The sequence below is a fragment of the Pipistrellus hanaki genome (assembly GCF_964339955.1).
Source record: "Pipistrellus hanaki genome assembly, chromosome: 16".
NCBI classification, from domain to species: Eukaryota; Metazoa; Chordata; class Mammalia; order Chiroptera; family Vespertilionidae; genus Pipistrellus; species Pipistrellus hanaki.
In genome coordinates, this window is record NC_140518.1 from 48,317,873 (window position 1) to 48,333,444 (window position 15,572).

General features: G+C 43.6%; 1 protein-coding gene across 1 annotated transcript; it reads right to left on the bottom strand.

Moving 5' to 3' along the window:
* Positions 1 to 218: 218 nt before the first annotated feature.
* ZSWIM7 (zinc finger SWIM-type containing 7) lies at positions 219 to 15,559 on the bottom strand. The gene is made up of 6 exons (XM_084861608.1): positions 15,355 to 15,559; positions 13,595 to 13,616; positions 12,070 to 12,172; positions 3,382 to 3,486; positions 1,763 to 1,879; positions 219 to 686 (listed from the first exon to the last, which is right to left on the bottom strand). The coding sequence occupies exons 1-5, from the start codon at positions 15,443 to 15,445 to the stop codon at positions 1,766 to 1,768; spliced, it is 435 nt and encodes a 144-aa protein (XP_084717734.1). The 5' UTR covers positions 15,446 to 15,559; the 3' UTR covers positions 219 to 686; positions 1,763 to 1,765.
* Positions 15,560 to 15,572: the final 13 nt, after the last annotated feature.

The following is a 15,572-nucleotide window of genomic DNA, read 5'->3' on the forward strand; positions in this document are numbered from 1 at the left end:
TTTATGCCGAAACCGGTTTGGCTCAATGGATGGAGCGTTGGCTTGGGGACTGAAGGACCTGGGTTCGATTCCGGTCAAGGGCATGTACCTTGGTTGCCGGCATATCCCCAGTAGGGGGTGTGCAAGAGGCAGCTGATCGATGACTCTCTCTCATCGATGTTTCTAACTCTCTATCTCTCTCCTTTCCTCTCTGTACAAAATCAAAAAAATATATTAAAAAAAAAAAAGAAACTACTTTATTAATTTTGGGAAATGACACTCTTAAGTAGAACATCATCAGATAACATTTTGAAAGCATTCTTTTCCACAGATAGCAAACAACCCTAGAGAAAGAAACTAGAGAAATGGGATCCTTCTATCAGATTCCCTTTCTGAATTTTACTTCTCTACCAACTTCAAGCTTTGCCAACTTGCTGGATCTCATCGTGTGACATTTTTACTAAGTAAAATTATACAAATAGAAGCTTATATCCACTTAAGTTTCCCAAGTAGCAGGAAAATCTTCAGTTTACTGCCACACCTCACTGTAACCAAGGCTTGCCCAGCCACAGAACACTGCAACAATGTGGCTTCTCACGCAGCATCCACTCACTAGCACCTCACGCTTTGGGGGCATCGGGCTGAGGTTTCCAGAGCTGTAAAATCTTTTCATCTGCTTGTTCACGCTTCATGGCTTCTGCAATATCCTGTAAAGACAATGCAGGTTTATAAACCCCTACAGCAAATTCCCGTCCTTCAAGGATCGCACTTTGGCTGTGGACAGACAGCTGTGCCTGTAAAGTACTGAATCTGTCTCATTTCCACCCATCATAATTCATCTGCACTCTCCTGGGGACCAGACAGTACCACTTCCTCTCTCCTAACACTCTTCTTGGTCTCTCTTTTGCCTTTTTTTCAGACTAGAAATCCATAGCAGTATCCTTAGCTTCCTTCAGGACATGAATTTAGTCCCTTCATCTGGCTGGTTATAAAGCTCAGAAATGCAGGTAGGACAAAACAAGTACTTCCGTGGGTCTAGAGCAGGGGTCCTCAAACTTTTTAAAGTGGGGGCCAGATCACGGTCCCTCAGAGAGCTGGAGGGCCGGACTATATGAACTACTAATTCCTACTGTAACACCTTGGCTGCGCTCACTGCCCAAAAAACCTGGCGGGCCGGATCAGACTCCTCTGCAGGCCGCATGTGGCCCGCGGGCCGTAGTTTGAAGACCCCTGGTAGATATTACCATTCTAACAATACAGCCCACTGAAGCTGTTCTGGCACCAGCACCACAGGTACCTGAAGCTCCCGGAACCAGAACCCCAGTAAATCTTTTTGTACTTGCTGCTGGTTGGCCACTGCTCTGTTCTGATCTTTCATTGCTGCAGAATAATTTTCCGAACCCAAGGTAAAGAATGAACACTATTCACCGACATTTCATCCTACTCAGTTTTGTCTAGCATTTCAACCTCTTAAAAATTACTAGTACCTCAGTTACTTAAAAGACATGGTATGATGCTTCATTTAAGTCTAAAATACTTGATTCCATCTAGGAAACTTTGTGCCATGGGGCTGAGAAACTGGCTCAGATTTTTCATGAGGAGACTTGTACAGGCTCCAAACCATAACACACCCTGGGTTCCAACCACAGTGCCCCCTATAAACCCAAAGAAAAAGGGACAGTAACAGCTTTCTGGATCTGTACCACCTCTCTTCCCTATGAACCATAGGTTAAAGGGACTTATTGTTTGGATTCCTATTTTGAAAGATAACGATAGTCTGTACCTTTTATGCTTCCTGTTTCTTCATTAATAACATGTCGGTCAATTGCTTATCCGAGACACTTAGCTGCTGGCAGTTCCCCATAACCTGACTAAGATAAACTGCTAAGAGATGCTTGCACTGGAATACAAAACACAGACCGGTTAGAAACTGGGATGGCCAGGCTAACCGAGGCCTCTCACTATCATGACCGTTAGCAGGAAAGGGGTGGGGCACACAGACTACGCGCCTTTAACGCACTGCTTTAAAAACTGCAGAGACAGCCGAGACAGATGTATTCTTTCGAGAAGTCAGAGGGCACAAAGGAAGCTTTCCTCAGCCTGCTGTTGTGGGAAACAGGCTGGCACAGGTATATCACCACAACAGGCTCCTCCTCTGAGCCCCAAGTCATGCTTCTTCCTTCCTTCCCTTCAGAAGCTGTTAACAGCCTTCCGGAAGCAGTGTTACTGGGTGTTTCAGATGGTTTCAATTAAACCTGACAGCTCTTCCTGAGAGCAGTTCTTGTCCCCATTTTAACCATGTGCTCAGAATCCAGTCTACTTTTTCAACCAGTTACATTTCTGGGGGGGGAGGTGGTGGGGGTGGAGGGTAAAGATGGGCTGGCAGGACCCTCACATATATCAGCCTATACCCACCTTTGGAAAGATGATCTATGTTGGACCGTATATCACTGAACCCACAATGCAGCTTTAGAAATTGAAGGGGCCCCATTTAATCATGACACTTTACAGTGAAATAAGCCTATGGCACATCAGCTATGAATGTAACCTCTCGTACAATGAAACCCAAGATGTTTAATGAAGTTACAAGTGTAAAACAGCCCTAACTGGTTTGGCTCAGTGAATAGAGCATCACCTGCAGACTCAAGCATCCCAGATTCGATTCTGGACAAGGGCATGTACCTTGCTTGTGGGCACATACCCAGTAGAGAATGTGCAGGAGGCAGCTGATCGATGTTTCTTTCTCCTCGATGTTTCTCTCTATCCTTACCCTTCCTCTCGTTGATATATAATTTTTTTTTAAGAGTGTATAACAAAGGGTAAGAATGGAATGGATGCTATACTTTTCTTCTTTGGCAAGACTTAAAACATAGCTACCTACTCTCAGATGAGTGGTGCTTTCTCCTTGGAGTAAAGAGTTGTATGCCTTTTCCTTGCTCGAGGCTCTGGATCCTGTGAAACAGGCAAAGGCACCAATGTGCTCTCCTGCCTCAGGCGGAAGTCAGGGGGCCAGTGCCAGGCGGGTTTGTGGGCAGTGGGAAGAAACATCATGGCTGGAGCTGGGACATGGAGAGTTGCCACCTTGGCTCCAGTCTGATTCATACACCCACTGGGTCACCTGATTCCCGTCATTGTCAGCGCCAAGCATTCAGGACTGTCTTGTCCTCCCCAACACTTCGTCTAGGACCCTTTCAGCAAAAATCTGGTCATATTTCTAAAAATGACACAGGATTTGGGGAGGTTAAACCCGAGAGAGATGACTAATTGAAATCAAAGATAATAAACAAGTTGTTTCAACATGTAGTAAAATTCCCACATTGTACAACTTTTAAGCCATGAAGTAAGGGCCACCGGTTTCTTTCCTAATTCAGTGGCAGTGGGAGGAGACTGCACCATCCTCACCAGTAGGCTGTCACTCTTCCGGAGCACGGAGAAGGCAAATGCAGGACATGAACAGTAATGACATGAAGCCAAACATGTGTATGTTTTACCAGAACTTCCAAGTACCTAGAAAGAGAAGGACAGATGGATCAAACTTCGAAAGGTGTGCTGAAAACTGCTTCCTTCCCTTGACTTTATTTGATGACTCAGTTACTCTGCAAATTGCACTGGAGGAACTGCAGTTACGTTTGTGGAATCTGTTTCCCTGTGGGCACACTCTTCCCTCCTCTTCCCTGGAAGCCTGTTTGCAATGAAACTGAGGACTTGTGGGCTAGCTGAACCGTCCACACAAAACCACTTTTCCTCTATGTAGCCAACTCCAGAGGATGACTACAAAGGGAGGGGGGCTCTCCATCTACCTTTTATTGGGGTGTTTCTTACTTAACCGATGGTGTTTCACAGCATGTTTGTGAATTTCTAAAGCTTCTACCACAACCTTAAGAAAGTATGATAAGCCCTGGCTGTTGTGGCTCAGTGGACTGAGCATCGGCCTGCAGACTAAAGGGTCCCAGTTTTGATTCCAGTCAAGGGCACATGCCAGGGTTTTGGGCTCAATCCCCAGTAGGGGGCGTGCAGGAGGCAGCTGATCCATGATTCTCCCTCACCTGATTTCTCTTTCTTTCTCTCTCTTCCTCTCCCCCCCGCCCCCCCCTCTGCCTTCCTCTCTGAAATCAATAAAAATATATTTTAAAAAGGAGAGTATGAGCCCGAACTGGTTTAGCTCAGTGGATAGAGCGTCGGTCTGCGGACTGAAAGGTCCCGGGTTCGATTCCAGTCAAGGGCATGTTCCTTGGTTACGGGCACATCCCCAGTGAGGGTGTGCAGGAGGCAGCTGATCAATGTTTCTAACACTCTCCCTCTTCCTTTCTCTCTATTAAAAAATCAATAAAATTTATTTTTTTTTTAAAAAGGAGAGTATGATAATTATTGGGTTTCCAAAGTACTATTACCAATGACTAAAACATTAGATTTCTTCAGCCTTAGTTGTCACCTGTTACCTCTTCTCTCTAGAGTCTAGACATAAAGTTCAACATAAACCATTGGAATTCCACATTGATTTGACTGGTCCACTATCAGAATACTCTGGATTACACTGAATAAAAGCAGTGAGGCAAAAACGGTTTCAAAAAGTAGTGGGTAAAGGTTTTTGAAAAGCATCTGAGAGCAAAGAAAATAAAAAACTTTGCAAAAGGGATGCCTCGGCTGCTCAGGATGGAGTCTCCGAAAGAGGCAAGCCCAGACCACCCAGCAGTTTGGAAGGGAAGCACAGAACGGGAGGGGCGGGAAGAGGCCCTGTCCAAAGCAAGCAGCCTTGCCGGCAGTCAGGAGACCAACAGGGAGACGCACAGGAAAACTATGAAGCATCTGTGACCAACTTACTGGAGGAATCACCTCTTTAATCAAGTCTATCGCAAACAGCCCCGAGAACAAAACGTGGAGAGCTTCACCCCTCCAGTGAATTTCCAAACTGAACTGTGAGATCAGCACCCAAGGGAAGTTGAAACATGCTGAGGGTTATTTCACCATGAAGTGCCACTGAGGAATCTGCCACAGGGCTTTAAAATAGTTTTAGGCTCAAGATAGCCATCTAAATGAAAAGGCCAGGACTTTTATTTTGAAAAAGAATGCCAGCCTTCCTAGGATTCTTTCCTCTTCTCCCCACAAAAAATAACACAACAGGTAAGGCTTCTGCCAAAGAACAGCAGTGTTCAAGGGTTGTGCTCTGTCAAGTGATTCATTGTGGCCATGTCACTGCAGTTTTCTGAGCAAATAAGCAGACTTCCTCAGGGACTGCTAGATTCGCCAGAAAGGGCCAATGCCTGGATAAGAAGATACCTACTCTACCATTCAAGATTTCAGCTCCAGTGACAACTTAGGTATTGAAATCACATCCTTTCCCTTGAGGCACTGAGATGTTTTTAACCTATATCACTGAGTATCAGTGGAGGATTTCCCTAGTGTATCTTGGAAAACTTGAGAGGAAGGGAAAGGAGATAGAAACATCAATGATGAGAATCATTGATCGGCTGCCTCATGCATGCCCCCAAGTGGGGAACGAGCCCACAACTTGGGCATGTGCCCTTGACTGGAATTGAACCCAGGACCCTTCAGTCCCCAGGTCGATGCTCTATCCACTGAGCAACACCAGCTGGGCCTGTCTTGGAAAGCATTAAAGTAGACTCTTTTCCCGAAAGAAAACCCATCCACACCCAGCAGCGATATAATTCTTGGGTCTGCAAAGTATTACCAATGATTAAAACATTAGATCTCTTCAGCCTTAGTTACAGCTGTTACCTCTTCTCTAGATATAAAGTTCAGCAAAACCCCCTGGAATTCCACATTGACTTGACTGGTCCACTATCAGAATACTCTGGACTATGCTGAATAAATGCCCGGTGATTTACAGAGGGGGAGGAATTCTGGTTTCCCTTGTCTGGTCCTTTCAAAGACTGGCTAAGACTAAAATGAAATGTTTAACCACCTGAGGCAGTAAATACTATAAAGAGGCAGCAAATTATGAATTTGCTCCTCCCTTATCTAGCAGTGAAGAACTAATGAACCCAATATTCCAGCAGAAATCTGAGTTAGAAATGTTAGGGATCATCTACTTCCTTTACCTTCTATAGAAGCATGACTTCTATGGGAACTGTCCCAGCCCTCCCACTCAGAGTCTGGAACTGACCCCGAGAAGGAGAGAGCTTTAGAAAGAGAAACATGCAGAAGAGGTCACTCAGACATGTGGCCGGACGTGCAGGACGGCCCTTGGAGGAAGTCTGCTGTGGCTTCAGTGAGATTCTAAGGAGGGTGCCCCCCTCAGGGGCCGGCACGCACAGGCTCCAAGCCTCTTAGGATCCACCGCAGCGGGAACTGTGTGTTTATTGTTCTCCGGGTTTGGGGCCTCTCTCTGAAAGAGGATTATACATTCCTGCCCTATTAAGTACAGCCTGGCTATGTGACCTGCTTCAACCAGTAAACTGAGTAGTCAAGCAGATGCGTCCCATGCCCTCCTTCCCTCTGCCGTGAGACCCAGGCTACATAGGGAGGGCTGTTCCACCACCTGGGACCTGAGGAAATATGTTAGAGCGGAGCTGCACTGACTCCTAAAGGACCTGCAGCATGAATGACATATAAAACTGTAAGCCCTGCCGGGACCGGTTTGGCTCAATGGATAGAGCGTCGGCTTGGGGACTGAAGGGACCCGGGTTCGATTCTGGTCAAGGGCATGTACCTACCTTGGTTGCGGGCATATCCCCAGTAGGGGGTGTGCAAGAGGCAGCTGATCGATGACTCTCTCTCATTGATGTTTCTAACTCTCTATCTCTCTCCCTTCCTCTCTGTACAAAAATCAATAAAATATATTTATAAAACTGTAAGCCCTTGGAATTTTGGGGTCATTGTTAGCACAGCATAACTTAGCCTTTCCTGACATGCATCCCCCTTCCTAGGTGAACCAAGAACATTTATAAAAAAACAACTCAAGTGACCAGAACTTAATGGCCACTTTAGCATAATTATAATTATACCTGGAGGACAGGAAGATATTAGAAGGTTGAACTATGGGAAAATTACTAGCAGGTATCAAGGCAATGTCTGATTCAACTTCTATCATTTCAGTAAGCCAAATTCATACTATAGTACAATGCAATGAAACCAGTAAGGTTAACTTGAGGGTGTATATAAAATTCAAAGTCCAGGCTGACAGCCATAATTCTAGGAAGTTAGCATTTTTCTGACTAATAAAGCAATCTATCTATATATATAAAAACCTAACTGACTGTCTGTCTGTCTGACCAGTAGCTATGACGCACACTGACCATCAGAGGGCAGACACTCAACAAAGGAGCTGCAGAGCTGCCGTGACTTGGTAGCTGCAGTCCTTGGGTGGCACACCCGGAATCAAAGAGGAGGGAGCCCAATTCCGGGGTGCAGTTACCCGAGAACTGCCTTCTTGCAAACCAGGACCCATCGGGGGATGCCAGAGAGCCAGTTTAGGCCCGATCCCACAGGCCAGGCCGAGGGACCCCACCGGTGCACGAATCTGTGCACCCGGTCTCTCGTGTAATATACAGGATGTAAATGACGAAAATTAAATAAGTCATGGTAGTTTTAGGAGGAACAAAAAGTCAACAATAACTGCAATATTTCAAACAAAATCTTTAAGATTTTAGACTGGACAGTGTGGCTCAAAGGTTGAGTGTCAACCCACGAACCAAGAGATCACCAGTTTGATTCCAGGTCAGGGCACATGCCTTGGTTGTGGGCTTGATTGACCCTCATAGGAGGCAGTGCAGGTGTTAGCTAATTGATGTTTCTCTCTTATCGATGTTTCACTCCATCCCTCTCCATTCATTTCTCTCTAAAACCAATAAAAAATTTAAAAGAAGATTTTAACTAATAACTAGAGTGAAGAACCAGAAGACACTTAGAAGTCTACTTGGGCAAGTCAAGTGTATGCAGATACTGGAACTGACACACAAAAATCTGAAACTAAAAGTCATGGGAAAAACTCAAAAGATCCTTGGCTATATATATATATATATTAAAAAAAAAAAAAAAAAACAGCCGAGACCAGTTTGGCTCAGTAGAGCGTCGGTCTGCGGACTGAAAAGTCCCAGGTTCGATTCCAGTCAAGGGCATGTACATTGGTTGCGGGCACATCCCCAGTAGGAGGCGTGGAAGAGGCAGCTGGTCAATGTTTCTCTCTCATCGACATTCTAGCTCTCTATCCCTCTCCCTTCTTCCTCTCTGTAAAAAGTCAATAAAATATATGAAAAAACAAAAAACAAAAAAACAAAACCAGTGCCCTGACGGGGAATGGAACCCAAAACCATGCGGTGTATGGGATGACACTCCATTAGCCATCTAGCCACAGCTAGTACAAAGGTATATTTTGTTTTCCTTTTTCACAGGCAGAGGTAGTGGGACAATTGGGATATGAATGATAAGGGCCCAGATTAAAAAAATGTTTTGAACATTGCTGTCGTGGCTAAGTTCGCTCTGGAGAAAGACTGTGATGTACTGTTTTCTGGTATTCTGAGGAACTGTCGATAATCTGAGATACATGGATAAAGAAAATTCTAGAACTAATATCCATTAGCTGCTTCTCTGGGTGGAAGGTGAGGCTTTTGAGACACAACAGTTTGTAGTTATGACATCCTTTACCAAGGAATCACTGACTCACATCTAGTCAGCAGACAAAAATAAATGGTGAACTTGTATAGGTCATATTTTAGAATTAGCTTTATACTTACAGTTTTTAAATTGGAAATCAATAGAGATTTCCAAAGGTGACGTGGGGTTGTTATTTTTTTAGGGAGTTTTTGTCACAAAAATAAAATAAAAAATCTATCAATTTTGAGTAGCTATCTAGACTACATTAGTTAAAATGGAACAAAACAGAAACTTCTACCAAAGAACTTTGGAAATCATCAAAATGACTTTGCCTTCTTTGCTCCGATCGATCGCTTCAGAGCCCCCTACACTGAACACATCTTAGCAGTTATTCATCTGGAGCTCTGCTTGGAGGAGTGCTGGCTGGGGGACCTGTACTTGGTTAATTTATCATATCATTTGGAAAGGTCCTTATTATTTTACACAGCAGTGTGGTCACTTAGCAGTAGGTCATTAGCATTTTAGTCTTCTTTTCATCACAACAACAACAACAACAACAACAAAACAAAATAAAATAAAAACAAGGAAAAAAAAATCTTCTCAGTTACAAACATTATTTAGTAGCTTTGATTATTAATCTATAAGTTCACCAGGAGAAAATTCTAATAGGCAGCCTCTTTTAAGAAAACAATCCAAAAGTTTTAACCACAACATTCAACACTAATTACCCCATTTTCCTTAGGAAGAAATGTATGAAGATTTTGCCAGGTCGGCTATGTTATATTACTGTGTGGAATGGCAAGTTAGTAATTCACTAAGCAAAGGCACCTATTGGCCCAGCAGGTCATTCACTCACTCAGAATTAACTGACATAGTCTCAGCTCTGAGAAGTTAATTACAAATTAACCAGAATACAAACACTGATATATTCCCCCATTCCTGGTCTTCAGTAGGGCCTGAAATCCTCCTATATAATAAAACCCTAATATGCAAATTAACTGACCAGGGGAACAACTGGTTGCTATGATGCATACTGGCCACCAGGGGGCAGATGCTCCATGCAGGAGCTGCCCCCAGTTGGGAGGCAGTTTCTTGTTGAGCATCTGCCCCTTGAGAGGGAGGTGATTGATGGTGGCATCTGGGGGGTGGGGGGGTGCCAGGCCACCAGCCAAGGCAGGCCAGTGGCCCCCCCTGCCCCTCACCCCTGATAGTTCCACTGCCAGTTGCCCCACAGATAGACACTGATCGCTGACCCGGCCTAGGGACCCTACCCTATATTCAGGCAGTCCTTGGGTTACATCGGAGATCCCTTCCTATGGTTCGATGTGCTATAAGTTGGAACCCACCCACATAAGCACCTACATCACTCACATGGAGCACATACACAGCAGAAATGAAGTAAAACAGTAAAAAAATTTAAAGAAAGATAATTTCTGACCTTTACTTGTGGTAAATAAATAATAAAAAACAAAGCACATGTTGAAACGATGGAACTTTTTTTTAAGACTGTGAATGGGAGATGGCGACGTAACCACGAAACAACGTAAGCTGAGGACTGCCTGTATTGGGAACAGTCTCTTAGATTTAAAAATTAAAACCTGGCGAGGCTGCTCTAACACTGAAGAACAGGTTGATGATGACATGCATGAACTCAGGCTTGCACCTTTTGTGGTCAGCCCTGATTCTGACACTTAAAACTGTGTGACAAAGCTATTTACTTAACTTCTCTCTGCTTCAGTTTTTTCACCCATAAGACAGGGAAAATGTTACTACTGCCTCAGAAGGTTCATGTTATGTACTACTTTTGATAATCAGGGCAAAAGAAGGTAGCTGCCCATACAGCAGCAAGATGGCTTTCACCTGTATGAAAAGTATGGTCAGTGTGCATATAGCATCCGGATTGTGAGAGGGATGTCCGACGGCCGATATAGGCCAGAAGGCCAGGACTAAACCAGAAGTTGGACATCCCCTGAGGGCACAGGCCAGCCTGAGGGTACCTCCTTCCTCCCCCGCTCCATGCACAAATTTCATGCACTGGGCCTCTAGTTCATTTATAAGAACTGACAGCTTCTTTATTGCCTTCCAAGTCAGACACAAAATTTTAGAGATCACTGCCAATATTTTCATTTCACTCAGTATTCCCTTCCTTTAATACCAGCTGCACTTACTAGCAGCATTGTCTCATACAGCTAACCTGGAAGACTGGGGGTTGGCTGGAGTCTGGTTCACTCTTTATGTGAAAACAGGCAGTGTGGGATAGCAGTTACAAATCCCAGCTGCCAGCAATGACTATTAGTTTTATTTTCTGCATCTCAGTTTCCTGAAAAAATACAGGGTTTTTTATGAGAATTATCACCATGTGAAAGTAACTCAGAGCCTGATAAGAGGCTGTTACTTTAGAACAGTGTTTCCCAACCTTCTCTCATGATGAGAATCACCTGGTAGAGTTGTTAAAACACAGATTCCTGAATCCCAACTAAGAAGTGCTAAACTAGAATTTTTGGGAACATATAGGTAAAATTGTATACTTAACTAGTGCTCTAACACAGATGTTATATACAGAGCACTCTAGAGGCAAACTAAAGTCTAAGCAGATGGTCTGCATTTAGTGTGGTCTGACCTTTAATAAACATTTCCTGAAAACGTTTAAAAGATCTTTTCTGATGAATTTGAGCATGTGGAAGGACCTCAAAATGCATTTTGGATCTTGCTTATAAGCAAGAGATTATGAACAAAGTGAAGATGTTAATACATGTGAGGGGGGAAAGCAGAAATCAAGTATACTCCACTGGATCTGAGAAGAGTCCCTCCACATCATTGCTGGTTCTATACATTGCTATTAGTAGGGTTAATAGGTCATACTTATCTTACTTTAATGACTAAAACACTAATTTTACGTACTGAGTTTGGTCAAATGCTTTTCTTTTTTTTTCTTTTTCTTTCTTTTTTTTTAATATAAATATTTTATTGATTTTTTACAGAGAGGAAGGGAGAGAGATAGAGAGCTAGAAACATCAATGAGAGAGAGAGTCATTGATCAGCTGCCTCTTGCACACCCCCTACTGGGGATATGCCAAGGTACATGCCCTTGACTGGAATCGAACCCGGGACCCTTCAGTCCCCAAGCCGACGCTCTATCCATTGAGCCAAACCGGTTTCGGCTGGTCAAATGCTTTTCTTTTTTTTTTCTTTCTTTTTTTTTTAAATATATATTTTATTGATTTTGTACAGAGAGGAAGGAAGAGAGATAGAGAGTTAGAAACATCGATGAGAGAGAGTCATCGATCAGCTGCCTCTTGCACACCCCCTACTGGGGATATGCCCGCAACCAAGGTACATGCCCTTGACCGGAATCGAACCCGGGACCTTTCAGTCCGCAGGCCAACGCTCTATCCACTGAGCCAAACTGGCCCCAGCTCAAATGCTTTTCAACAGTGTAGGAAATACCTAAAGCTGGTCACCAGCTTCCATAGAGATTCTTGAAAATACTTTGTCCTAAGTATTTCTGTTGAGATAATCCCACCTTGAGATTTCTACCTGGTACACATGCCTCCCACTGGGCGATGAGATTAAAGTGACGGACTGCCGATCAACTAGGTCCAAGGCCTGGAGGGCTGATGAGCCAAAGACAAACTTCAGCCTGGGAAAGAGAGGTTTCAGGTTAGACTGTGACTCTAAAACTTGCCTCAGTAACTTGCCCAAAGGATCACTTGCAGCATTCAAAAAAATTTAATTCATTTTAGCTTGGAAAAAAAGATAATATAGCAAAATCCATGTAATCAATCCCCCAGAATAAATGTTAACATGTTATTTACAAACGGAGAAGCCCTCTTTATGCCTTATAGTGCTTCCTATTCTTCTTCCCAACTTCCCTTCATTCCTGAGACAACCATAAACTTTTGTGGTTTCTTTCCTATTAATGTTTTTATATTTTATTATATACAATGTGTATGTATCTTTATATATACACAAACAAATATGGTATATGTGGTACCGTTTTATAAGTTAAAACAACTTTTTTCCTACTCAACATACTTTTGAAAAATGATGCAAGCTGCCCTGGCCAGTGTTGTTCAATTGTTAGAAGGTTGGCCCACACACTGAAAGGTCTTGGGTCCGACTCCTGGTCAATGGCATGTACCTGGGTTCCTAGCTCTGGGTTGCAGCATGTGCCAGAGACAACCAATTGATGTGTTTCTCTTTCACATCAATGTTTTTTTTCTCGTTGTCCCTCTCCCCTGTCCCTTACACTCTAACTGAAAATCAGTGGAAATAATATCTTTGGGTGAGGATTAACAACAAAAAAAAGAAGAAAAAAATTTTAATTACCCATTACAAATATATAAAAAAGTAACATGTAAATACTTTAATTTTATAAGCATCCTATCAATGGACATTCTGATTCCTGCCATTTTAGACTATTATAAATAATACTCAATTTTCCCTGTGCCTGTCCCTTACTGCACATAAATGAGAATTTTTCCAAAGAGTATATAAGTAAAAGCAAATTGCTAGGTCTTAGAATATATGCATTATTCAATTTTAATAGGTGTTGCCAATAGCCTTCCAAAGTGGAAATAGCAAGTGAGCCACACTGGCCAGGGCTCTTGTGGACTTTTAGGTATAAGTGCACAAATGCAATTAAATATTATTTATTTTTAGGTAGCTTTCACTTTTTTTGTTGCAATTGAGTATCTATATTTTTGAACTTCACTTTTTTTCTTGGTTTTAAAAAAGTAGATTCTATCATCTACAAATAATATTGTCTTTGCTTGCAGATAGATATTCTAATGTCTTGTAACAGCTACATTTCTAAACAATCATAAACACAAGTGTTGTACAGAACAATACGGGAATGCCTTGTACAATCAAGTATGGTTTTGGCTATTCACTTGAAAAGGGTTTGTAATAATCATGTAAAAAATATTGTTCCTAGTTTGTTTTTTAGATTTAAAAAAAGAGAAATGATTTTTTTTTTGTTTGTTTTTTTTTAAGAAATGATTTGGCTTTTAAAATACATTAATGACTAAAAACTCCCACACATAATAAGATATATACTTACAATAATAGATGCTCATCAGGAACTGTAAAACAGGGATGGAAAGAAAGTTAATCATATTGAACCAGTGACCACAAATATAAAATTGAGCTTATGTATCTAATTTTACTCCATCCCAATGTTCCACTAAACAATAAGACTTTGAAAAGCATAAACTAAAAAACAAAAACAAAAACATAAACTCACTAGGATAATGACAGGGAGAAATCATATCTAAGAAGGAAAAAGAACTTTTTGGTCATGTAAAACCTCAGAGTACATCTCGCGTACTTTCCTTCAGGAAGTTGCTCCAGTATGGGTTCTACACTAGTAAAATGAAGTAGCAGCCGAAGAAAACGAAAACTGTGGGAATGTAAGGTTCACATCAGAAATGGGAATTCCCGAGATAATAGTGAAGGGAGCTCTGGAAGACAGGGGAGAGCAGCCAGTCCGTATGGGGCAAGTCAGGAGGCTTTCGGACAGCCTTCCACAGGAAAAGGAAACATAAAACATCTCATTCGCCTGAGCTCCTTGAGTACAGGCTGAGAACACTGATGATGAGCTTGAGTTTTCTATGCGGGATAAACATACAGAACATCAAAGAAGCAAATGTACACACAACAGCTGTAACTCCAGGAAAATGAGAAGTTACCCAGGAAAGGAAAAGGAATCATGGCTTCCTACATGCTCAGCTATGACTAGGTTTTACTTCACACAGATGCTCTAAAAAATATCTCCACTCAAAGGGGGTAATCAGGAGGAGTATGACTATCTAGCACAGATTTTTAAACAACAGAAAACAGTTCTGCTGAAAATGACCAGGCCTCCAGGCGGCGGCCACCTGGCCAAGCTGAGGGTCAGGCTCGGTCTTCAAACCGTCTCCGCGCAGCACCAACGCCCTCGGATAGCTGACACCAGGCTGACTTACCTACCCTTTGGGATTGGAAGGTGTTTGAATTCCTGGCTGGCCTAATCTTTTAAGCATATATATTGCGTTGGTTTTAACTGAAAGAAAATTAGCTTGCTCTTCTCAATTCTTTAAAAGCAGTAACTCAAGACAAACCCTTTAAAAGTGCAGTCCTGACCAAATCGGTGTGGCTAAGTGGATAGAGCGTCGGCCTGTGGACTGAAAGGTCCCAGGTTCGATTCCGGCCAAGGGCATGTACCTTGGTTGTGGGCATAACCCCAGTTGGGAGTGTGTAGGAGACAGCTGATCAGTGTTTCTAACTCTCTATTCCTCTCCCTTCCTCTCTGTAAAAAAATCAATAAAATATGTTAAAAAATAAATAAATAAATGTGCAATCCTTTTAACACAAAAGCCAGCCAAGTGAATGAGCAGAGGCGGTTTTGGGAACAAATCTGCTTTCTTCAATGCCATGCTCACTTTGGCGGAGTAGCTCCCATCAGTTCTGTCCAGAACAGAAGCCGAGCTGCCGGTGGCCTCCGGGAGCGCGGTCAGAGCGCCCTCTGCTGGTCCGAGGGGAGAAAGGTACTCGCACAACATCCTTATTTACTCCCGTCTCTGCCTATGCATTTGGGTTCTGTGGCCCTAAAATACTTATTTGCTGAATAAAGTATACGAAAAGATTAAAGTTAACAGATTTTGAGAAAAAGGAGTGCCGGCACGTTTAATAACTTAAGCTTTTGCCTTCCTCTAGGCCTGCGGGCTCGGGACCCCCTCCGCCTCGCCCCTCCCCCTCCCCCCCCGCTCCCGTTCGGCGGCGCAAGGCCCCCCGCCCGCCCCGCGGAGGCCCGCCCGCTGGCGCCGCGCCCTCGGTCCGCACCGCGCGCGCTCTCCCGCACCGCCGCGGCCATCTCGCTCAGGAGCTCTTCCACCACGGCCGGCAGCGTGGCCGCCGGCGAGGCCCCAGCCATGGGCCCGCCGGGCGTGGCCTCCTCCGAAGGCGGCGGAGCCTCGCGGGGCGGGTCTGTGGAGGGAGCCCAGCTCCAGCCGCGGGCGGGCGCCGCGCGGCGCAGTGACGTTTACTCACGTCATCGCGCA